Below are 25,387 nucleotides of genomic sequence, written 5' to 3' on the forward strand. Positions count from 1 at the left end.
GTGGTGGTGATTTCCAGCCACGGGTGGTGGTGATTTCCAGCCACAAGTAGAGCTCAGCTCCAGGCACGAGTAGAGCTCAGCTCCAGCCACGAGTGGAGCTCAGCTCCAGCCACGAGTGGAGCTCACCTCCAGCCACGAGTGGAGCTCATCCCCAGCCATGAGGGGAGCTCACCTCCATAGCAACTTCCTGCTCTGTGGCCTCCATTTTAACACTCTTGCACGCATCTATCCTAAACTCTGCGGCACAGCTAATCCACCTCTCCCCTCGCTATTCCCTGGCCTCTCCTCTCTGCCAATCCCTTCAGTGGCTTCCCATTGCCCAAAGACTCCAGTTGAAAACTCTAACCATGACATACAAAGCCATCCACAACCTGTCTCCTCCATACATATGTGACCTAGTCTCCCGGTACCCACCTGCACATAACCTTTGACCCTCACAAGATCTCCTTCTCTACTTCTCTCTTATCTGCTTTTCCCACAATCGCATACAAGATTTCTCCTGTGCCTCCCCCATATTCTGGAATGCTCTACCCCAGCATATCAGACGCTAAGCTAACGTGGAAAGCTTCAAAAGGAACCTGAAGACCCACCTCTTCCGACAAGCCTACAACCTTCCATAACTCTCAGACCAGTTCACCACTGCGCAATCAGCTCTGTCCTCACCTACTGTATCCTCACCCATCCCCTGTAGGCGGTGAGTCCTCGTGGGCAGGGTCCTCTCTCCTCCTGTACTAGTCTGTGACTTGTATTGTTCATGATTATTGTACTTAATTTTATGTATACCCTTTTAACTTGTAAAACGCCAGGGAATAAATGGAGCTATAATAATAATAAATAATAATAATCTCCAGCCAATCTTAGTCTAGCAGGGACTGGAGTAAGGTTTGATGAGCGGTGCACGCCACTACAAGCCTCGCATGTGCCTCTTCATGAATTATGAGTGTCTGCTCCAATTCCCCCCACACCAAAGACTGGAGAGAAAATTGCTTGTTTTGATGTATGTAAAAGAAAACTGTCTCTGTTGTCCTCAGCAACCAATCAGAGCTCAACTTTCTTTATTCAAACAGCTTTGGTAAAATGAAATCTGCGTGGTGATTAATTAGAAGAAAAAGAGAATTTTGTTTACTTACCGTAAATTCTTTTTCTTATAGTTCCGTATTGGGAGACCCAGACCCTGGGTGTTTAGCTTCTGCCTCCGGAGGACACACAAAGTAGTACACTTAAAAGTGTAGCTCCTCCCTCTGAGCTTATACACCCCAAGGAGAACCAGATCTAGCCAGTTTAGTGCAAAAGCTGAAGGAGAATAGCCACCCACAAGTAAAAACAGAGCAAAAACCGGAACAACAGGAGACTCTGTCAACAACAGCCGGTGATAACACACGGAACAAGAAATTGCCAACAGGCAACAGGGAGGGAGCTGGGTCTCCCAATACGGAACTATAAGAAAAAGAATTTACGGTAAGTAAATAAAATTCTCTTTTTCTTTATCGTTCCTATGGGAGACCCAGACCATGGGACGTCTCAAAGCAGTCCATGGGTGGGAAATAAACAGAAAAACTAAGAAGTAGGCAGAACCTAACTTCACAAATGGGCGACAGCCGCCTGAAGAATGAGTCTGCCCAAGCTCGCATCTGCCGAAGCATGAGCATGCACTTGGTAGTGCTTTGAAAAGGTATGCAGGCTAGTCCAACTGGCAGCCTGACAGACTTGTTGAGCCGTAGCCTGGTGCCTGAAAGCCCAAGAGGCACCGACAGCTCTGGTCGAGTGTGCCTTGATCCCCGACGGGGGAGGCACCTGAGAACACTGGTAGGCGTCCGAAATGGTCGACCTAATCCAACGGGCTAAGGTCGGCTTAGAAGCAGAGAGGCCCTTGCGCCGACCTGTGGTTAGCACAAAAAGAGAAGTGCACCGCCTAAGAGCAGCGGTGCGAGACACATAGATCCGGAGAGCACACACCAGATCCAGAGTATGCAGCGCTTTTTCAAAGCGATGAACAGGAGCCGGACAAAAGGAAGGTAGGGTAATATCCTGGTTAAGGTGGAAAGGAGGGACCACCTTAGGAAGAAAGTCCGGAGTCGGACGGAGAACCACCTTGTCTTGATGAAAAACCAAAAAAAGGTGACTCCGAAGAGAGCGCAACCAAATCGGAGACTCTCCTGAAGGAAGTTATGGCCACCAGAAAGGCCACTTTCTGTGAAAGACGAAACAAAGAAACCTCCCTAAGAGGCTCAAAGGGGGGTTTCTGCAAAGCCGTGAGAACCAAATTGAGGTCCCAGGGATCCAAGGGCCGCCGGTAAGACGGAACGATGTGAGACGCGCCCTGCATGAAGGTGCGGACCTGAGCCAGCCGGGCGAGACGCCGCTGGAACAGCACTGACAGAGCTGAGACTTGTCCCTTGAGAGAGTTGAGGGACAGTCCCAGCTGCAAACCGGACTGTAGAAAGGACAGAAGGGTCGGCAAGGAAAAAGGCCAAGGAGGATGGCCGGAAGAGCGACACCAGGACAGGAACATTTTCCAAGTCCTGTGATAGATCTTGGCGGAGGAAGACTTACGGGCCCGAGTCATAGTGGAGATGACTTCAGGAGGGATACCAGAAGCCGTCAAGATCCAGGACTCAAGAGCCACGCCGTCAATTTGAGAGCCGCAGAATTCAGGCGGAAAAACGGACCTTGTGAGAGAAGGTCTGGACGGTCCGGAAGATGCCCCGGCACCTCTACGGACAGAAGGAGCAGGTCTGGGTACCAAGCTCGCCTGGGCCAGTCCGGAGCAATGAGGATGACTCGACGGCCCTCCATTCTGATCTTCCGCAGGACTCTGGGCAAGAGAGCTAGAGGGGGAAACACGTAGGACAGACAAAACTGGGACCAGTCTTGAACCAGAGCGTCCGCGGCGAATGCCTGAGGATCGTGGGAGCGAGCCACGTAAACGGGAACTTTGTTGTTGTGACGGGATGCCATTAGGTCCACGTCCGGAGTGCCCCATTTGCGGCAGATTGACTGAAAAACTGCCGGGTGCAGGGACCACTCGCCACTGTCCACGGTTTGACGGCTGAGATAATCTGCCTCCCAGTTTTCCACGCCTGGGATGTGGACTGCGGGTATGGTGGACTTGGAGTCCTCCGCCCATTGAAGGATGCGTTGTACCTCCAACATTGCCAGGCGGCTGCGTGTCCCGCCTTGGTGATTGATGTAGGCAACCGCTGTCGCGTTGTCCGACTGGACTCGGATGTGCCTGCCCACCAGCAGATGGTGAAAAGCTAGGAGAGCCAGAAGCACGGCTCTGGTTTCCAGCACATTGATCGAAAGGGCTGACTCGGACGGAGTCCAAGTGCCCTGCGCTCGGTGGTGGAGACATACCGCTCCCCAGCCGGATAGACTGGCATCCGTGGTGAGGATCAACCAGGATGGGGCCAGAAAGGAGCGCCCCTGGGACAGAGAGAGGGGCCGAAGCCACCACTGAAGAGAGCTCCTGGTCTGTGGCGACAGAGCCACTAACCTGTGCAAGGAGGAAGGCCGCTTGTCCCAACAGCGGAGAATGTCCAGCTGCAGGGGACGCAGATGGAACTGGGCAAAGGGAACAGCCTCCATTGACGCCACCATTTGAACCAGCACCTGCATCAGGCGCCTGAGGGAATAACGGCGGGGCCTCAGCAGAGAGCGCACCGCCAGTTGGAGGGACTGCTGTTTGACTAAGGGCAACTTCACAAGTGCCGGCAAAGTCTCGAACTGCATCCCTAGGTACGTGAGACTCAGGGTCGGAGTCAGAGTGGATTTGGGAAGATTGACAAGCCACCCGAATTGGGTTAGAGTGGCCAGAGTGAGCGAGACACTCCGCTGACAGTCCACGCTGGATGAAGCCTTGACTAGAAGGTCGTCCAGGTAAGGGATCACTGCCAACCCCTGTAGGTGCAGGACCGCAATCACTGCTGCCATGACCTTGGTGAATACCCGAGGAGCTGTAGCCAACCCGAAGGGGAGAGCCACGAATTGAAAATGTTCCTCTCCGATTGCAAAACGTAGCCAACGCTGGTGAGAAACTGCAATTGGCACATGCAGATAGGCATCTCTGATGTCGATGGATGCCAGGAAATCCCCTTGGGTCATTGAGGCAATGACTGATCGCAGAGACTCCATGCGAAAATGCCGCACCTGAACATGCTTGTTGAGAAGCTTGAGATCCAGGATGGGCCGGAAGGAACCGTCCTTTTTGGGGACTAGGAAGAGATTTGAGTAGAAACCTCTGAACCGTTCCCGGGCGGGAACCGGTACAATTACTCCGTTGGCCTGCAAGGATGCCACGGCCTGTGAGAAGGCGGCGGCCTTGGAGCAGGGGGGAGTTGAGAGAAAAAATCTGTTTGGCGAGCTGGAAGAGAATTCTATCCTGTAGCCGTGGGAGATGATATCCCTTACCCACTGATCGGAGACGTGTTGAAACCACGCGTCGCCAAAGTGGGAGAGCCTGCCACCGACTAAGGACGTTGCTGGCGCGGACAGATAGTCACGAGGAGGCTGCCTTGGCGGCAGCACCTCCTGCGGTCTTTTGTGGACGCGCTTTTGGGCGCCAGTTGGATTTCTGGTCCTTGGCTGAGTTAGTGGACGAGGCCGAGGGCTTAGAGGACGACCAGTTGGAGGAACGAAAGGAACGAAACCTCGACTGATTCCTGCCCTGGACAGGTTTCCTGGTTTTGGTTTGTGGCATGGAAGTACTCTTCCCGCCAGTAGCTTCCTTAATAATTTCATCCAGCTGTTCACCGAACAGCCGGGACTCAGCAAAAGGGAGTCCAGCAAGGTACTTCTTTGAAGAAGCATCTGCCTTCCACTCTCAAAGCCACAAGATCCTGCGGATAGCGAGGGAATTAGCCGAAGCCACCGCAGTGCGGTAAGAAGCCTCCAGCATGGCAGACATGGCATAGGTTGAAAAAGCTGAAGCTTGGGAAGTTAAGGTAACCATTTCGGGCATAAATTCCCTGGCGAGGGAATGCATCCCCTCTAGAGAAGCAGAGATGGCTTTGAGAGCCCACACTGCTGCAAAAGTCGGGGAGAACGAATCTCCCGCCGCTTCATATACGGATTTGGCCAGAAGGTCAATCTGGCGGTCAGTGGAATCCTTAAGAGAGGTGCCATCAGCCACCGATACAACGGTCCGGGCTGAGAGTCTAGACACCGGGGGGTCTACCTTTGGGGAATGAGCCCACTCCTTGACCACCTCAGGTGGAAAGGGAAAGCGGTCATCAGAACCACGCTTTGGGAAGCGTTTGTCAGGACAGGCCCTGGGCTTGGTCACAGCGGCCTGAAAACTGGAGAGGTTAAAGAACACACTCTTTACTCTCTTAGGCGAGGTAAACTGGTGCTTTTCTGCCAGAGAGGGTTGCTCCTCTGATACTGGCGGATTGAGATCCAGTACAGAATTAATGAACGCAATCAAATCACTAACATCTGAGTCACTTTCGAACAGATCAATGGGGTACATGGAGTTAACCTCCGAGCCCCCCGTAAAGGCATCCTCCTCGTCCTGCGAGTCAGCTCCTGAATCAGAGCCGCGGGACGAGGAAGGAGAGGGAACCCTGCGTCTCTTCTTAGAAGGACGGGGTCTGGGACCAGATGATGAATCCTCTGTGAGCTCCAGTCCTGAGAGACCCCTAGAAGCAGAGGCACCCTGTGAAAGGGGCTGATGCATGTTCAGCAAAGTCCTGGACAGAAGTCCCATGGAGTCAGCAAAAGACTGGGAGATAGACTAAGAAAAGGATTCTACCCAAGCCACAGGAGCAGGAGCAGCCTGAGAGACCACTGGGGGTGAGACTCCAGGCTGAGGCACCGCCAGGTTAGAGCAGGCATCACAATGTGGGAATATGCTCGGTTCAGGCAGCAGGAGCTTACATGCAGTGCATACTGAATAAAGCTTTGGAGCCTTGCTCCTCGTGTGAGACATGCTGCTGGAGTGGGGACTCTGCCAGAGAATGAACCCCAGAGAGTATAAACAGAGGTCCACAACCGGAGACCGGTTGTGGCTTACCGGACCGCTGGAGCGGTGTTGTGTGCCCTCCAGATCCCGAAGCCCGGACCCCCAAGCACAGCAACTCAGCAGAGATGCTGCAGACCAGCGCTACAATGCAGAGAGAACGCTGAGAAAATGGCCGCCGGAGCAAAGAGAGGGGGCGGGACTTGCTGAGGAGCGGGATCTGGAGGGCCATAGAAACCTACAGGGGAGGGGACACACACTGCAGTGGGGAGTGTCCCTTCCCTGTGCAAAACGGCCGCCGGGCGGAGCCGAGCCTGTCGCTCTGCATGAGTGACATGCGAGGGCAGTGAAACCGAAACTAGGCCTCCGGCGAAGCCGGGGCCTAAATTTGAGCGGCGCGGCCGGCGCGCAGGCACCATCGGCGCGGTTCTCAGGCGACAGCCAGAGAACCCGCCGGAAATGTCATAAAACACAATCAGCACACTCTCCCACAACAATAAAGTACAGGGACCCCCAATATATAAACGTCTCAGGTACTTAGCTTGCTGAGACGCAGGGTTCCAAGTCCCTGGGGATAAGTGCTCCGGTCCAGCGGGGTCCTGAAGGGCTGCGGATGGAGACCGGTCTCCTGCCAAGCATGGAGACCGTGCTGGCTCCCACTTCAAGCCAGAGCCCAGGAGGGATGGTTAAGGAGCGCGCCATGTAAGGCTCCAGCCTTGGAATCAACCTGAACAACACCGCCGACACAGTGGGGTGAGAAGGGACATGCCGGGAGTCCAGACTTGGACCCGCTTTTCTTCAAACTCTTTCCAAAAATCAAAAATCAGATGAGAACGCATGTGTGGATGTATGCCTCCTGAACACAAAGCGATAAACTGGCTAGATCTGGTTCTCCAGGGGGTGTATAAGCTCAGAGGGAGGAGCTACACTTTTAAGTGTAGTACTTTGTGTGTCCTCCGGAGGCAGAAGCTAAACACCCATGGTCTGGGTCTCCCATAGGAACGATAAAGAAAAAAGATATTCCAGCTTCCGGAATAATATAAAATCTTGTGCAAGCTTTATTTTAAAGGACGTAAAGAAGGGAATTTTGTTACTTACCGTAAATTCCTTTTCTTCTAGCTCCAATTGGGAGACCCAGACGATTGGGTGTATAGCTACTGCCTCCGGAGGCCACACAAAGCATTACACTAAAAAGTGTAAGGCCCCTCCCCTTCTGGCTATACACCCCCCGTGGGATCACGGGCTGCTCAGTTTTAGTGCTAAAGCAAGAAGGAGGAAAGCCAATAACTGGTTTAAACAAATTCAATCCGAAGTAACATCGGAGAACTGAAAACCGTTCAACATGAACAACATGTGTACCCGAAAAAAACAAAAATCCCAAAGGAAACAGGGCGGGTGCTGGGTCTCCCAATTGGAGCTAGAAGAAAAGGAATTTACGGTAAGTAACAAAATTCCCTTCTTCTTCGGCGCTCCATTGGGAGACCCAGACGATTGGGACGTCCAAAAGCAGTCCCTGGGTGGGTAAATTAATACCTCAAGTTAGAGCTGCAAAACAGCCCTCCCCTACGAGGAGGAAACCGCCGCCTGCAGGACTCTTCTACCTAGGCTGGCGTCCGCCGAAGCGTAGGTATGCACCTGATAATGTTTGGTGAAAGTGTGCAGACTCGACCAGGTAGCTGCCTGGCACACCTGTTGAGCCGTAGCCTGGTGTCGTAATGCCCAGGACGCACCCACGGCTCTGGTAGAATGGGCCTTCAGCCCTGATGGAACCGGAAGCCCAGCAGAACGGTAGGCTTCAAGAATTGGTTCCTTGATCCATCGAGCCAGGGTGGATTTGGAAGCCTGCGATCCTTTGCGCTTACCAGCGACAAGGACAAAGAGTGCATCCGAGCGGCGCAGGGGCGCCGTGCGGGAAATGTAGATTCTGAGTGCTCTCACCAGATCCAACAAATGCAAATCCTTTTCATACCGATGAACTGGATGAGGACAAAAGGAAGGTAAGGAGATATCCTGATTGAGATGAAAAGAGGATACCACCTTAGGGAGAAACTCCTGAATCGGGCGCAGCACTACCTTGTCCTGGTGAAAAACCAGGAAGGGAGCTTTGGATGACAGCGCTGCCAGCTCGGATACCCTCCGAAGAGACGTGACCGCTACCAGAAAGGCCACTTTCTGTGAGAGTCTAGAAAGTGAAACATCCTTCAGAGGCTCGAAGGGCGGCTTCTGGAGAGCAACTAGTACCCTGTTCAGATCCCATGGATCTAACGGCCGTTTGTACGGAGGGACGATGTGACAAACCCCCTGCAGGAACGTGCGTACCTGAGGAAGTCGTGCTAGACGCTTTTGAAAAAATACCGATAGCGCTGAGACTTGCCCTTTAAGGGAGCCGAGCGATAAGCCTTTTTCCAAACCAGATTGCAGGAAGGAAAGAAAAGTAGGCAATGCAAATGGCCAGGGGGACACTCCCTGTGCCGAGCACCAGGATAAGAAAATCTTCCACGTTCTGTGGTAGATCTTAGCAGACGTGGGCTTCCTAGCCTGTCTCATGGTGGCCACGACCCCTTGAGATAATCCTGAAGACTCTAGTATCCAGGACTCAATGGCCACACAGTCAGGTTCAGGGCCGTAGAATTCAGATGGAAAAACGGCCCTTGTGACAGTAAGTCTGGCCGGTCTGGTAGCGCCCACGGTTGGCCGACCGTGAGATGCCACAGATCCGGATACCACGACCTCCTCGGCCAGTCTGGGGCGACGAGCAAGACGCGGCGGCAATCGGACCTGATCTTGCGTAGCACTCTGGGCAAGAGTGCCAGAGGGGGAAACACATAGGGCAGCTGGAACTGCGACCAATCTTGCACTAAGGCGTCTGCCGCCAGAGCTCTGTGATCGCGAGACCGTGCCATGAACGTTGGGACCTTGTTGTTGTGCCGGGACGCCATTAGGTCGACGTCCGGCCTTCCCCAGCGGCGACAGATTTCCTGAAACACGTCCGGGTGAAGGGACCATTCCCCTGCGTCCATACCCTGGCGACTGAGGAAGTCTGCTTCCCAGTTTTCGACGCCGGGGATGTGAACTGCGGATATGGTGGAGGCCGTGGCTTCCACCCACATCAGAATCCGCCGGACTTCCTGGAAGGCTTGCCGACTGCGTGTCCCGTCTTGGTGGTTGATGTATGCCACCGCTGTGGAGTTGTCCGACTGAATTCGGATCTGCTTTCCTTCCAGCCACTGCTGGAAGGCTTGTAGGGCAAGATACACTGCCCTGATTTCCAGAACATTGATCTGAAGGGTGGACTCCTGCTGAGTCCACGTACCCTGAGCCCTGTGGTGGAGAAAAACTGCTCCCCACCCTGACAGACTCGCGTCTGTTGTGACCACCGCCCAGGATGGGGGTAGGAAGGACCTTCCTTGTGATAATGAGGTGGGAAGAAGCCACCATTGAAGAGAGTCCTTGGCCGTCTGGGAAAGGGAGACTTTCCTGTCTAAGGACGTCGACTTCCCGTCCCATTGGCGGAGAATGTCCCATTGAAGTGGGCGCAGATGAAACTGCGCAAACGGGACTGCCTCCATTGCTGCCACCATCTTCCCCAGGAAGTGCATGAGGCGTCTTAAGGGGTGCGACTGGCCTTGAAGGAGAGAGTGCACCCCTGTCTGTAGTGAACGCTGTTTGTCCATCGGAAGCTTCACTATCGCTGAGAGAGTATGAAACTCCATGCCAAGATATGTTAGTGATTGGGTCGGTGACAGATTTGACTTTGAAAAGTTGATGATCCACCCGAAAGTCTGGAGAGTCTCCAGCGCAACGTTCAGGCTGTGTTGGCATGCCTCTTGAGAGGGTGCCTTGACAAGTAGATCGTCCAAGTAAGGGATCACCGAGTGTCCCTGAGAGTGCAAGACTGCTACCACTGCTGCCATGACCTTGGTGAAAACCCGTGGGGCTGTCGCCAGACCAAATGGCAGGGCTACGAACTGAAGGTGTTCGTCTCCTATAACGAAGCGTAGAAAACGCTGGTGCTCTGGAGCAATCGGCACGTGGAGATAAGCATCTTTGATGTCTATTGATGCTAGGAAATCTCCTTGAGACATCGAGGCAATGACGGAGCGGAGAGATTCCATCCGGAACCGCCTGGTTTTCACGTGCTTGTTGAGCAGTTTTAGGTCCAGAACAGGACGGAAAGAGCCGTCCTTTTTTGGCACCACAAACAGATTGGAGTAAAAACCTTGACCTCGTTCCTGAAGAGGAACAGGGATCACCACTCTTTCTGCCCTTAGAGAGCACACCGCCTGCAGAAGAGCATCGGCTCGGTCGGGATGTGGGGAAGTTCTGAAGAACCGAGGCGGAGGACGAGAACTGAACTCTATCCGGTACCCGTGAGACAAAATGTCTGTTACCCACCGGTCTTTGACCTGTGGCAGCCAAATGTCGCAAAAGCGGGAGAGCCTGCCACCGACCGAGGATGCGGAGAGAGGAGGCCGAAAGTCATGAGGCAGCCGGCTTGGAAGCGGTTCCTCCGGCTGCTTTCTTTGGGCGTGAGTGAGCCCGCCAGGAATCTGAGCTCCTCTGCTCCTTCTGAGTCCTTTTGGACGAGGAGAATTGGGCCCTGCCCGAGCCTCGAAAGGACCGAAACCTCGACTGTCCCCTCCACTGTTGAGGTTTGCTTGATCTGGGCTGGGGTAAGGAAGAGTCCTTACCCTTGGACTGTTTAATGATTTCAGCCAATTGCTCACCAAACAGTCTGTCCTGAGATAATGGCAAACTGGTTAAGCATTTTTTGGAAGCAGAATCTGCTTTCCATTCCTTTAACCATAAGGCTCTGCGTAAAACCACAGAGTTGGCGGACGCCATTGACGTACGGCTGGTAGAGTCTAAGACCGCATTGATAGCGTAAGTCGCAAACGCAGACATTTGCGAGGTCAAGGACGCCACTTGCGGCACTGATGGACGTATGACAGAGTCCACCTGCGCCAGACCAGCTGAAATAGCTTGGAGTGCCCACACGGCTGCGAATGCTGGAGCAAACGACGCGCCGATAGCTTCATAGACAGATTTCAACCAAAGGTCCATCTGTCTGTCATTGGCATCTTTAAGTGAAGCCCCATCTTCCACTGCAACTATGGATCTAGCCGCAAGCCTGGAGATTGGGGGGTCCACCTTTGGACACTGGGTCCAGCGTTTGACCACGTCAGGGGGAAAGGGATAACGTGTATCCTTAAGACGTTTGGAGAAACGCTTATCTGGATAAGCATGGTGTTTCTGGACTGCTTCTCTGAAGTCAGAGTGGTCCAGAAAAGTACTCAATTTACGCTTGGGATACCTGAAATGGAATTTCTCCTGCTGTGCTGCTGCCTCCTCCGCTGGAGGAGAAATATCCAGCAGTCTATTGATGGCCGCTATAAGATCATTCACCATGGCGTCACCATCAGGGGTATCCAGGTTGAGAGCGGTCTCAGGATTAGACTCATGATCACCTAGCTCTGTCTCATCATACAGAGAATCCTCTCGCTGAGACCCTGACCAGCGTGATGACGCCGAGGGTCTCTCCCAGCGAGCTCGCTTAGGCTGCCTGGGACTGTCGTCCGAGTCAGAGCCTTCAGCCTGTGATGCCTGGGACCCCCTTGGAGCACGGATTAGTTCCAACTGAGGGGGACCGGGGAACATTGAATCAACAGTGCCCATGGTCTGAGTGACCGGCCTGGACTGCAAAGTTTCTAGAATTTTTATCATAGTCACAGACATCTTATCAGCAAAAACTGCAAAGTCTGTCCCCGTCACCGGGGCAGGGTTCACAGGCGTCTCTGCCTGGGCCACTACTAGCATAGACTCCGGCTGACGAAGTGGCACAGGGACCGAACATTGCACACAATGGGGGTCAGTGGAACCTGCCGGTAGATCAGCCCCACATGCGGTACAGGCAGCATATAAAGCCTGTGCCTTGGCACCCTTGCTTTTTGCGGATGACATGCTGTTGTCTCCTCAGAGCAATATAGGGGTATAAGCCAAGAAGCGACCGTACAGTGCAATATATATAGGTACAGACAAAAGTACACAAAACAACACTGTGGCACTAGTGGGGTCAGCACCTAGGTGCTGCTTACCGCCCGCTTAACAGCGGGTGTGTGGTCGCCAGAATCCCCTGTCTGGGTCTCCCAGGGCTATGTCCGTTCTCCAGCTCAGACTGCGTGCAGGAATGGCTGCCGGCGTCCTGTGAAGAGGGGCGGGCCGTGGGCGTGCTGCAGACAAAGAGCGGGAAACTGGCGTCCCACTGTGCCCAGTGAGAGGGCTGGAGTATGTAAATAAGACTCCAGCCCTCGGCGCTGACTATTGTACAGCGTCTCTCCCCTTCCCTGACTGACAGGGCTGGGGGCGGGAACGAAACGTAACTAGGCCGCAGAAGCCGGGGACTAGATTTATAAGCGCTGCCGTCGTAAAAGCACGGTCGGCGCGAAGTCCCCGGCGCACCACAAGTCTCAGCCGCGCCGCAGTCTCCGGGGGCGGCCGGCGCGGGAGTTCCCCACACATAAACTCACTCAGCTAAGCTGCAGTGAGTATAACCCAAGCGCGCAGCGCTACTGTCCCCGGCGCACTAGAACACCCAGCAACGCTGGAGTGTGTCTGTGCCTGTCTGTACGGGGACACAGAGTACCTGAATGTTGCAGGGCCTTGTCCCTGACGGTACCCAGCTCCGTATCCAGCAGGATCTCCGGGTCTGTGGATGGAGCCCGGCCTCAGAGCCTGGAGGCCGGTAAGATCCCACTTCACCAGAGCCCTCAGGGGGATGGGGAAGGAAAACAGCATGTGGGCTCCAGCCTCCGTACCCGCAATGGGTACCTCAACCTTAACAAACACCGCCAACAAGAGTGGGGTGAGAAGGGAGCATGCTGGGGGCCCTTTAGCATGGGCCCTCTTTTCTTCCATCCGATATAGTCAGCAGCTACTGCTGACTAAACAGTGGAGCTATGCGTGGATGTCTGACCTCCTTCGCACAAAGCTTGAAAACTGAGCAGCCCGTGATCCCACGGGGGGTGTATAGCCAGAAGGGGAGGGGCCTTACACTTTTTAGTGTAATGCTTTGTGTGGCCTCCGGAGGCAGTAGCTATACACCCAATCGTCTGGGTCTCCCAATGGAGCGCCGAAGAAAAATACTTATCATTACAAAAACAAGGCTTGACAAAGAACGCAGGTAGTGTTCGAAACGCGTTGCCGCACATGGGCCGCAATTTTTTACATCCTTAAAAATAAAGCTTGCACAAGATTTTATATTATTCCGGAAGCTGGATTATCGTTTGTCTTCTATTGGATCCCTGCACTACCAGAGTGTTATCCCTGCATGGCGGACCTTGCCACAGCTGAGCTGGATCACCTTTTTCCTTGCTGTGATTGGTTGCTTTAGACAACAAAGCCTGTGTTTCTTTCAGACAGTTTGGATATATTTGCCCCTAGGTCTTTTAAGAAAATTAGAAGAATGGAATAAAAAAAAAAAAAAAAAGTAAAATATACCTCTCAAACACCCGGTCATTGTATGTATGGTTGGTGCCACTTCTCAGGCTGTCAAAGTTGGCAAGCATTTCTTTAACCCATTCAACCCAAGTGTAAAGCCGTAGAATGCCGGCATCGGCCATGGCTTCCACAAAGTTAGCATCTTCCACAGTATCTCCAGCATCAGCCAGGGTAAGTCGCATGCCTAATATAAAATACAGGAACATATTATTGTACACTGCTTATATAGCAGTGATTACAAAAGGAGGTCTGGATTTTCACAAAATTTCATTTCTCAGCATGTAGATGAACAGAAATACACAAACCATCTGCAGAGAACTTGTCAACAGCCTCACTCAATGTTAGGAAGTTTCCGGTTGACTTGGACATCTGAAGAAACATAATAAAACATGATATTGATGGGTTGTGTCCAAAGCTGAAGCATTGATAGCCTATCCTTAAAGGGAACCTGTCAGCGTCTCCTCCTGATCGGTGTTACTGCTCCGCGCTCTTCCCATCTATTTCCTGCCTCAGGGCAAGATGGGAAGGAGGTGACGTGGGGTCACCAGCAGCGCGCTTGCGCAGAAAGAAGCAGGCTGAGGGGGAAAGCGCGGTCCCGCGATTATGGGCGGTTGCTTGTTAATAAACATAACAGCACCGCCCATAATCTAAACCCTGCGCGCACGTCACCAGCGGTGACACTGGGCACAGTGCTCATCCACGAGAGATGAGCACTGGGCATGCGCAGGGATGGCTGGAGCAGTGGGCGGCGTCCAGAAGTATGGAAATCAGCGATGGGGGCGGCATACAGGACCAGGGGGCAGAATAACGGCCATCAGGCAGCCCGCCCCCGTGTCAGATTTACCGAATCCAAAGCCAAAAAGGTACCTCTATATAAAGTCTTTTTTTGGGTCAGAAAGGGGGCACAATACTAACAGGGACCTTTATAGAATGCAGCCCAGGAGCTGCAGAGGGGGAATCTGTTAGGTTTTAGGGGAAATTTCTGCTGACAGGTTCCCTTTAAGTCATGAGTATGAGACGGGGGGGTGGGGGGTACCTCCAGCAATGAGCTGGCTACTGCACCAGTAGTGGTGGGAAGTAACCAATGTACCGGCAGAACACAACCCCTCCATACATTGCTTAGTGGCTGCAGCAAGCTACTGCAGTCCATTCACTATACAGCAATGTACCTTTCCCATGGATATGTCATCAATATTTCAGCCATGACCAACCCTTTTACAAGCAAAATTAAATATATCATCCAAAACTGAGGAGTAACTTTTACCTTTTCTGAATTAAGCAGCAAGTGTCCATTTGCCCTGACAGCCACTGGCCATTTCCCACTAAAGCAAAAATAAAGAATGAAAGATGATAGCGTTGATTGCACATACGAGATAATTATGCACAATGCCATACATGACACGTATAAGTGATGTACTAAGACTCCATACAATTCGGAGGTGGATTGGACCATATAACACGAGAGTACACGAGAACTAAGAGATCATGTTGTGTTATAGCTCCCAACAATATCTGACCATTATTTACACAGTACATTATGCGCCTTATATTCTTTTCAAAGAAGTAATCAAGCCATGAGCCCACCTGTCTTCAGGCCACATAGCCACGTGGTTGTATAGATAATAGGACAAGTGATTGGGGACTAGATCTTTCCCAGATACTCTCACATCAACCGGATACCAAAACTCAAACTCCTTCTTTAATACGTCCAGCTTCTCCTTAGGGATGGTGGTTTTTGGAAATGGTGCCTTCTTGAAAAATACGTAGTCCCAGACTTCCTTGGTCATTTGCTCTGGCCTTTATATTAGGGAAAACAGTCAGAACCAAGGTGGTAATCAGTAAAATAATAATGAGGCACATATTACCTATGAAAACTAAAGATTATTTTACCTGATACCTATGGGAGAGTCCGCTTTCCCACTAAGATCATTCCCCTGTAGCAGATGACAAACAGTGTAGTAGGCCATGTATATTGTAGAGTCAGAGAGGGACTCAATTAACCATTGCTCATCCCAAGGCAACCGAGAGCCTAAAATAATAAATGTAAGGTTAAGAGTTAAGAAAACATATGCAACAATCTTGTAAAGAACACCATTGTAATTTAAAGGGGTTGTCCAGCTCAGTGGAAATTGTTAGCAAGCACCTCAGGGTGCCAAATCCTACCTGTATCTAATTCGAGCGGTCTTCAGGTGACCACAGGTACTATATACTTGTGTTCACATATAGACTAGCTTCTCTACTGAGACGTGCAGATGAGAACCTAGTCAACACGTGACCGCAAATCACATACTGGCTGTCACGTGAAAAGCCAAATCCAGCCAGTAATTCTTGCCGAAACATGTGTAATGGGCTGAATAAAGAGAATTTTGTTTACTTACCGTAAATTCTTTTTCTTATAGTTCCGTATTGGGAGACCCAGACCCTGGGTGTTTAGCTTCTGCCTCCGGAGGACACACAAAGTAGTACACTTAAAAGTGTAGCTCCTCCCTCTGAGCTTATACACCCCCTGGAGAACCAGATCTAGCCAGTTTAGTGCACAAGCTGAAGGAGAATAGCCACCCACAAGTAAAAACAGAGCAAAAACCGGAACAACCGGAGACTCTGTCATCAACAACAGCCGGTGAAAACTCGCGGAACAAGAAATTGCCAACAGGCAACAGGGAGGGAGCTGGGTCTCCCAATACGGAACTATAAGAAAAAGAATTTACGGTAAGTAAACAAAATTCTCTTTTTCTTTATCGTTCCTATGGGAGACCCAGACCATGGGACGTCTCAAAGCAGTCCATGGGTGGGAAATAAACAGAAAAACTAAGAAGTAGGCAGAACCTAACTTCACAAATGGGCGACAGCCGCCTGAAGGATGCGTCTGCCCAAGCTCGCATCTGCCGAAGCATGAGCATGCACTTGGTAGTGCTTCGAAAAGGTATGCAGGCTAGTCCAAGTGGCAGCCTGACAGACTTGTTGAGCCGTAGCCTGGTGCCTGAAAGCCCAAGAGGCACCGACAGCTCTGGTCGAGTGTGCCTTTATCCCCGGCGGGGGAGGCACCTGAGAACACTGGTAGGCGTCCGAAATGGTCGCCCTAATCCAACGGGCTAAGGTCGGCTTAGAAGCAGAGAGGCCCTTGCGCCAACCTGTGGTTAGCACAAAAAGAGAAGTGCACCGCCTAAGAGTAGCGGTGCGAGACAGATAGATCCGGAGAGCACGCACCAGATCTAGGGTATGCAGCGCTTTTTCAAAGCAATGAACAGGAGCCGGACAAAAGGAAGGTAGGGCAATGTCCTGGTTAAGGTGGAAAGGAGAGACCACCTTAGGAAGAAAGTCCGGAGTCGGACGAAGAACCACCTTGTCTTGATGAAAAACCAAAAAAGGTGACTCCGAAGAGAGCGCAACCAAATCGGAGACTCTCCTGAGGGAAGTTATGGCCACTAGAAAGACCACTTTCTGTGAAAGCCGAAACAAAGAAACCTCCCTAAGAGGCTCAAAGGGGGGTTTCTGCAAAACCGTGAGAACCAAATTGAGGTCCCAGGGATCCAAGGGCCGCCGGTAAGGCGGAATGATGTGAGACGCGCCCTGCATGAAGGTGCGGACCTGAGCCAGCCGGGCGAGACGCCGCTGGAACAGCACTGACAGAGCTGAGACTTGTCCCTTGAGAGAGTTGAGGGACAGTCCCAACTGCAGACCGGACTGTAGAAAGGACAGAAGGGTCGGCAAGGAAAATGGCCAAGGAGGATGGCCGGAAGAGCGACACCAGGACAGGAAAATTTTCCAAGTCCTGTGATAGATCTTGGCGGAGGAAGACTTACGGGCCCGAGTCATAGTGGAGATGACTTCAGGAGGGATACCAGAAGCCGTCAAGATCCAGGACTCAAGAGCCACGCCATCAATTTGAGAGCCGCAGAATTCAGGCGGAAAAACGGACCTTGTGAGAGAAGGTCTGGACGGTCCGGAAGATGCCACGGCACCTCTACGGACAGAAGGAGCAGGTCTGGGTACCAAGCTCGCCTGGGCCAGTCCGGAGCAATGCGAATGACTCGACGGCCCTCCATTCTGATCTTGCGCAGGACTCTGGGCAAGAGAGCTAGAGGGGGAAACACGTAGGACAGACAAAACTGGGACCAGTCTTGGACCAGAGCGTCCGTGGCGAAAGCCTGAGGATCGTGGGAGCGAGCCATGTAAACGGGAACTTTGTTGTTGTGACGGGATGCCATTAGGTCCACGTCCGGAGTGCCCCATTTGCGGCAGATTGACTGAAAAACTGCCGGGTGCAGGGACCACTCGCCACTGTCCACGATTTGACGGCTGAGATAATCTGCCTCCCAGTTTTCCATGCCTGGGATGTGGACTGCGGATATGGTGGACTTGGAGTCCTCCGCCCATTGAAGGATGCGTTGTACCTCCAACATTGCCAGGCGGCTGCGTGTCCCGCCTTGGTGATTGATGTAGGCAACCGCTGTCGCATTCTCCGACTGGACTCGGATGTGCCTGCCCGCCAGCAGATGGTGAAAAGCTAGGAGAGCCAGAAGCACGGCTCTGGTTTCCAGCACATTGATCGAAAGGGCTGATTCGGACGGAGTCCAAGTGCCCTGCGCTCGGTGGTGGAGACATACCGCTCCCCAACCGGATAGACTGGCATCCGTGGTGAGGATCATCCAGGACGGGGCCAGAAAGGAGCGCCCCTGGGACAGAGAGAGGGGCCGAAGCCACCACTGAAGAGAGCTCCTGGTCTGTGGCGACAGAGCCACTAACCTGTGCAAGGAGGAAGGCCGCTTGTCCCAGCAGCGGAGAATGTCCAGCTGCAGGGGACGCAGATGGAACTGGGCAAAGGGAACAGCCTCCATTGACGCCACCATCTGACCCAGCACCTGCATCAGGCGCCTGAGGGAATAATGGCGGGGCCTCAGCAGAGAGCGCACCGCCAGTTGGAGGGACTGCTGTTTGACTAAGGGCAACTTCACAAGTGCCGGCAAAGTCTCGAACTGCATCCCTAGGTACGCGAGACTCTGGGTCGGAGTCAGAGTGGACTTGGGAAGATTGACAAGCCACCCGAATTGGGCTAGAGTGGCGAGAGTGAGCGAGACACTCCGCTGACAGTCCACGCTGGATGAAGCCTTTACCAGAAGGTCGTCCAGGTAAGGGATCACTGCCAACCCCTGTAGGTGCAGAACCGCAATCACTGCTGCCATGACCTTGGTGAATACCCGAGGAGCTGTGGCCAACCCGATGGGGAGAGCCACGAATTGGAAATGTTCCTCTCCGATTGCAAAACGTAGCCAACGCTGGTGTGAAACTGCAATTGGCACATGCAGATAGGCATCTCTGATGTCGATGGATGCCAGGAAATCCCCTTGGGTCATTGAGGCAATGACTGATCGCAGAGACTCCATGCGAAAATGCCGCACCTGAACATGCTTGTTGAGAAGCTTGAGATCCAGGATGGGCCGGAAGGAACCGTCCTTTTTGGGGACTAGGAAGAGATTTGAGTAGAAACCTCTGAACCGTTCCCGGGCGGGAACGGGTACAATTACTCCGTTGGCCTGCAAGGATGCCACGGCCTATCAGAGGTCCACAACCGGAGACCGGTTGTGGCTTACCAGACCGCTGGAGCGGTGTTGTGTGCCCTCCAGATCCCGAAGCCCGGACCCCCAAGCACAGCAACTCAGCAGAGATGCTGCAGACCAGCGCTTGCAGAGAGAACGCTGAGAAAATGGCCGCCGGAGCGAAGAGAGGGGGCCGGACTTGCTCGGAGGAGCGGGAACTGGAGGGCTATAGAGACCTGCCGTGGAGGAGGGACTCCCCAGCAGTGGAGAGTATCCAGAACGGCCGCCGGGCGGAGCCGAGCCTGTCCCTCTGCATGAGTGACATGCGAGGGCAGTGAAACCGAAACTAGGCCTCCGGCGAAGCCGGGGCCTAAATTTGAGCGGCGCAGCTGGCGCGCAGGCACCATCGGTGCGGTTCTCAGGCGACAGCCAGAGAACCCGCCGGAAATGTCATAAAACACACTCAGCACACTCTCCCACAACAATAAAGTACAGGGACCCCCATATATAAACGTCTCAGGTAATTAGCTTGCTGAGATGCAGGGTTCCAAGTCCCTGGGGATGAGTGCTCTGGTTCGGCAGGGTCCTGAAGGGCTGCGGATGGAGACCGGTCTCCTGCCAAGCATGGAGACCGTGCTGGCTCCCACTTCAAGCCAGAGCCCAGGAGGGATGGTGAAGGAGCGCGGCATGTAAGGCTCCAGCCTTGGAAATCAACCTTAACAACACCGCCGACACAGTGGGGTGAGAAGGGACATGCCGGGAGTCCAGACTTGGACCCGCTTTTCTTCAAACTCTTTCCAAAAATCAAAAAATCAGATGAGAATGCATGTGTGGATGTATGCCTCCTGACACAAAGCGATAAACTGGCTAGATCTGGTTCTCCAGGGGGTGTATAAGCTCAGAGGGAGGAGCTACACTTTTGAGTGTAGTACTTTGTGTGTCCTCCGGAGGCAGAAGCTAAACACCCATGGTCTGGGTCTCCCATAGGAACGATAAAGAAAATCCCTTTAATACACATACTTAAATGTAACTATTCATGTCCCCTAATGCTCTTTTCTCTACTAATGTAGAGTTAAGAGATTCACAATGCTACCTAGTTGCCTTACTGAAAGCCCAGGTACAGGGAGAAAACGAATATTATTCCTCCCAGCAGCCGCCAGCTTCAGTCACAGAGGTGTGCCAGGAGCGGTTATATTCTCCGCTATGCAGCACATCTGTATTGTTTACTGTGTATTAGGCAGGCGGTATAAAGTAGGATTTTTGTGTACTCACCGTAAAATCTCTTTCTCCGAGTCTTCATTGGGGGACACAGAACCATGGGTTATGCTGCTGTCACTAGGAGGCTGACACTAAGTAAACATAAAAAGTTAGCTCCTCCCTAGCAGCATACACCCCGAGCCGGAGGCGGGCTCAGATCAGTTTGGTGCACAAGCAGTAGGAGGAGTACCAGAATCACTATACATAAAACAAGTTGTAACTAAAATAATGCAGCCATGCGAACAAGAGGTCTATGAACATAAGACCGCTGAAAATAGCAGGCAAATGCAATTAAACAACCAAAAAACCAAGCAGGGTGGGTGCTGTGTCCCCCAATGAAGACTCAGAGAAAGAGATTTTACGGTCAGTACACAAAAATCCTACTTTATCGTTTCATTGGGGGACACAGGACCATGGGACGTCCAAAAGCAGTCCCTGGGTGGGAATACCGAAGCCCGCAGATAGGAAGAAAACAACAACCTCCCTCGGCGGGCTTGCACTATAATTAAATGCTGTCTCCCTATTACAGGTGTGCAACTGCTGCCTGCAAGACCTTTCTCCCAAAACTAGCATCTGCCGATGCTTGGGTGTGAACCTGGTAGAACCTAGTAAAGGTATGCAGGCTAGACCAGGTGGCGGCCTTGCAGACCTGGTCGGCCGACGCCTGATGCCTAATCGCCCAAGAGGCTCCCACTGCACGGGTAGAGTGTGCCCTTACCCCCCGCGGCGGGGACTTGTCCCGAATCCGATAGGCCTCTGATATGGAGGAACGGATCCATCTGGCAATTGTGGCTTTGGATGCCGATTCACCCCTCTTGGGACCAGAAGGAAGGACAAACAGACCATCCGACTTACGGAACGGCGCGGTTCTGGAGACATAAATTCTAAGGGCGCGCACCAGGTCCAGGGTGTGCAAGGACTTCTCCAAGCTGTGAGAGAGGCCAGGACAGAAGGACGGAAGAACGATTTCTTCGTTAAGATGGAACGGGGAGACCACCTTTGGGAGAAAGGCGGGATCTGGCCGGAGAACCGCTTTGTCCTGGTGAAAAATCAAAAAGGGAGCACGACAAGAGAGAGCTGCCAGCTCTGAAGTCCTGCGAATAGAAGTGATGGCAACGAGGAACACCACCTTCCAAGACAGGTGAGAAAGGGCAGAATCCCGCAAGGGCTCGAATGGGGGACCCTGAAGCGACCCTAGGACTTGATTAAGGTCCCACGGTTCTAGAGGCCGATGATACGGCGGGGCCAGGTGGGCCACTCCCTGGATGAAGGTCTTAACATGTGGACGAGAGGCTAGTGGCTTCTGAAACAGGATTGACAACGCCGATACCTGGCCCTTTAGTGTTGCGAGCGAGAGACCCGCATCTAGGCCTGACTGCAAGAATGCCAATAGGGAAGGAAGGGAGAAGGCGAGAGGAGAAGAAATACTGTGCTCTTCACACCACCTGAAGAAGACCTTCCACGTGCGGTAGTATATTCTTGATGAAGATGGCTTCCTGGCCCTAATCATTGTCTGTATCACTCTTGAAGAAAAACCGGCCTGAGCTAGAACCCAGGATTCAATGGCCAGGCCGTCAAATTTAGGACCTGTGAGTTCTGATGGAAAAGAGGTCCCTGCTGCAGGAGATCTGGACGGTCTGGAAGACGCCACAGAGCGTCTGCGAGGAGCTGAGTGAGTTCCGCGAACCATGCTCGCCTGGGCCAGTCTGGAGCCACTAGGATGACTGGAATTCCTTCTGCCTTGATCTTCTTGAGGACCCTCGGGATCAGAGGGAGCGGAGGGAAGATGTACGGGAGACTGAACTGGCTCCATGACAGGGTGAGGGCGTCGACTCCTAAAGCCAAGCGGTCGCGGCACCGCGCTACAAATTGCGGAACCTGACAGTTGAACCGGGAGGCCATCAGGTCCACATCCGGAACTCCCCATCTGTCGCAGATCTGGTTGAAGACTTCCCGGTTGAGAGACCATTCTCCGGAGGCGAGGCCTTCCCTGCTGAGGAAGTCCGCCGCCCAATTGTCCACGCCTGGGATGTGTACCGCTGAGATCAGGGAGTGATGACACTCGGCCCAGTGCAAAATCTTCTTGACTTCTCGCATCGCCCCGACACTTCTTGTGCCGCCTTGGTGGTTGATGTACGCCACCGCCGTCGCATTGTCCGACTGGATCCTGACCGGGCAACCCTGTACTAGGTGCCTAAACTGCTGCAAGGCTAGCCGGATGGCTCTTATCTCCAGAATGTTGATCGGGAGACAACTCTCCCGCGGTGTCCATCGGCCTTGCGCTGTGTGATGCCGAAACACTGCCCCCCAGCCCTGGAGACTGGCATCGGTGGTCACTATCTTCCAGTGGAGCGGGAGGAAAGACCTTCCTGACGCGAGGTTGCGTTGATTGAGCCACCAACGGAGGGAGTGGCGGGTCTCCGGCGAAAGATGAAACCTGCGGTCCAGAGAAAAGGGAGATCTGTCCCACTTCTTCAGCAAGGCCAGCTGGAGGGGCCGGAGGTGGAACTGTGCAAAGGGTACCGCTTCCATCGCCGCCACCATACGACCGAGGACTCGCATGCCGAACCTGATGGAAACTTGGCGCTGACGCCGGAGAGCGCAGAGGCCTCGTTGCAGGGAGGACATCTTCTCTTGTGTGAGGAAAACTCGCCCTTGGGTAGTATCGAATACCATGCCTAAAAAGGTGATCCGACGGGCCGGGGTCAGAGAGGACTTCTTCCGATTGATCAGCCACCCTAACCGTGAAAGGTTGTCGATCGTGACCTGAACCCCAAGACGACAGTCCTCGAAAGAAGAACCTTTTATCAACATATCGTCCAAGTACGGGATGACCATAACACCCCTGGAATGTAGGACGGACATGGCAGCCGCCATGATTTTCGTAAAGACCCTGGGGGCAGATGCGAGGCCGAAAGGAACAGCCGTGAACTGGAAGTGATCTTCCGCTATCGCAAAGCGGAGGAACTGTTGGTGAGAGGTGGCTATAGGGATGTGAAGATAGGCGTCTTGAATATCCAGCGATGCCAGGAATTCGCCGACCTCCATGGACGCGATCACGGACCGGAGTGACTCCATTCGAAACGGCCGAGGCCTCACCGACCTGGTTAGAAGCTTTAGGTCTAGGACGGGGTGGACAGAGCCGTCCTTCTTGGGGACCACGAAAATCTTAATTACTCACCGGTAATGGGATTTTCAATAGCCCATGACAGCACCACATGAGAGATAGGTTCCGCCCACATCAGGACAGGAAACCCACTGATAAAAAGGCGGTACCTCTCCTCCACATCAGTAGGTTTTCAGAGCCAGAGAGGACCAACAAAACACAAGAAACAGATTAATCATACCACCACCCAAGGAAAAACACCCATAACTAACACTCCCCGAAGGGTGCCCACAACCAGTGAATAGGGGGGGAACTAAGGGTGCTGTCATGGGCTATTGAAAATCCCATTACCGGTGAGTATTTAAGATTTTTCCCTGCCGCCCATGACAGCACCACATGAGAGATTTAAATAGACCATCCACCTTAGGGAGGGACCACCGCCTGCAAGACCCGTCTCCCAAAGGAAAGGTCAGTTGTGGAGGACAAGTCCAGCCTATAGTGCCGAAAGAAAGTCCCAGGAGACGACCAAGTAGCCGCCCGACAGATCTGGTCAAAAGAGGCATCCGCCCTCTCCGCCCAAGACGTAGACACCGCTCTAGTGGAGTGCGCCCTTATGCCCGGAGGAGGAGTGGCGTCTTTAGCCGAGTACGCCAAACCGATGGCATCCCTGACCCATCTGGCCAAGGTAGCCTTAGAAGCCCCATGCCCCCTGGACTGCCCCTGAAAAGTGACAAACAGGACCTGAGACTTCCTCCATTCCCTAGTCCTATCTAGGTACGTGACTAAGGCCCTCCGGACATCCAACGTGTGTAACCTAGCCTCCTCCTCGTTCCGAGGGGGGTCACAGAGGGAAGGGAGCACGATCTCTTGGGACCTATGAAAAGGTGTAGAAACCTTGGGCAAGTAGAAGGGATCAGTCTGCAACACTACCCTATCATCCAGAATCTGGGTATAAGGGTGAACCACAGACAAGGCTTGGAGATCCCCCACCCGCCTGGCCGAGGTGAGTGCGACGAGGAGAAAAACTTTAAGGGACAGCAGTTTGAGAGGGACTTCCCCTAAGGGCTCAAACGGAGGCCCTGTGAGGGCATCCAACACTAAATTAAGGTCCCATGGGGGAACCCTGGGAGCCTGAACAGGTACAGACCTGGACTTAGATTTAATGAACCGGCAAATCCATTCATTCTGCGCCAGACTACAATGAAACAGTGCCCCTAAGGCCGATACCTGCACCTTGAGCGTACTGGTGGAGAGCCCCAATTCCAACCCCCTCTGGAGGAATTCTAGAATAGCCGAGATAGGAGGGGGGCCCTCCGCCCGAGCCCCCGACTGAAGGAGAAAGCGCTTCCAGACCCCACCGTAAATGGCCGTGGTGACCGCTTTCCTACTGCGAAGAAGAGTATCGATTAAGCAAGAGGAAAACCCCCGTCGAGCTAGCAGCCGCCGCTCAAACGCCAAGCCGTCAAATGGAGAGCCGGGTCGGGGGGGGTGACGGACTGGGCCCTGGGACAGGAGATGAGGGGCGTCCGGGAGAACCCACGGATCCACCAGAGACAGTGTCCGCAGCCAGTAAAACCACGCCCGTTTCGGCCAGAAGGGGGCGATGAGAATAACCTCTGCTCTGTCGGTCCGGATTTTCCAGAGAACCGAAGGCAACAGGATCAGGGGAGGAAACGCGTACAGGAGGCCGTGAGACCAAGACATCTGGAAGGCATCGAGGGCAACAGGATCGTCTCGGGGGTTGAGAGAGCAGAACCTGTCCACTTTCCGATTCGCCTTGGTAGCGAACAGGTCTAGAACAGGGACACCCCATAGAAGCGTGATCTTGCGAAAGACCTCCGGGTCCAAGGACCACTCCCCTTGACGGAGACAGTGCCGGCTGAGGAAGTCTGCCTCCTCGTTGTCCGTCCCCTTGATATGAAGAGCAGTCAAGGAGGAGAGATGTTGTTCGGCCAGCTGGAAGATGTGCATAGTCAGAGTCAGAAGAGAAGGGGATCTGGTGCCGCCCTTGATGACCCTGGTCACGTGAGC

The 25,387-nt window shown here is 53.2% G+C and overlaps 1 protein-coding gene across 1 annotated transcript in view; it reads right to left on the reverse strand.

The window, feature by feature from the left end:
• LARS1 (leucyl-tRNA synthetase 1) overlaps positions 1 to 25,387 on the reverse strand; it is a 165,435-nt gene that overhangs the window by 53,751 nt on the left and 86,297 nt on the right. Inside the window, exons 19-23 of the mRNA XM_075344601.1 lie at positions 15,347 to 15,485; positions 15,041 to 15,253; positions 14,721 to 14,778; positions 13,762 to 13,825; positions 13,457 to 13,640 (exon numbers count right to left, since the gene is read on the reverse strand). Coding sequence (XP_075200716.1) covers positions 13,457 to 13,640; positions 13,762 to 13,825; positions 14,721 to 14,778; positions 15,041 to 15,253; positions 15,347 to 15,485 — 658 coding nt within the window. The remainder of the gene's footprint in view (positions 1 to 13,456; positions 13,641 to 13,761; positions 13,826 to 14,720; positions 14,779 to 15,040; positions 15,254 to 15,346; positions 15,486 to 25,387) is intronic.

The sequence above is a fragment of the Anomaloglossus baeobatrachus genome, chromosome 4 (assembly GCF_048569485.1).
Source record: "Anomaloglossus baeobatrachus isolate aAnoBae1 chromosome 4, aAnoBae1.hap1, whole genome shotgun sequence".
In the NCBI taxonomy this organism is placed as follows: domain Eukaryota; kingdom Metazoa; phylum Chordata; class Amphibia; order Anura; family Aromobatidae; genus Anomaloglossus; species Anomaloglossus baeobatrachus.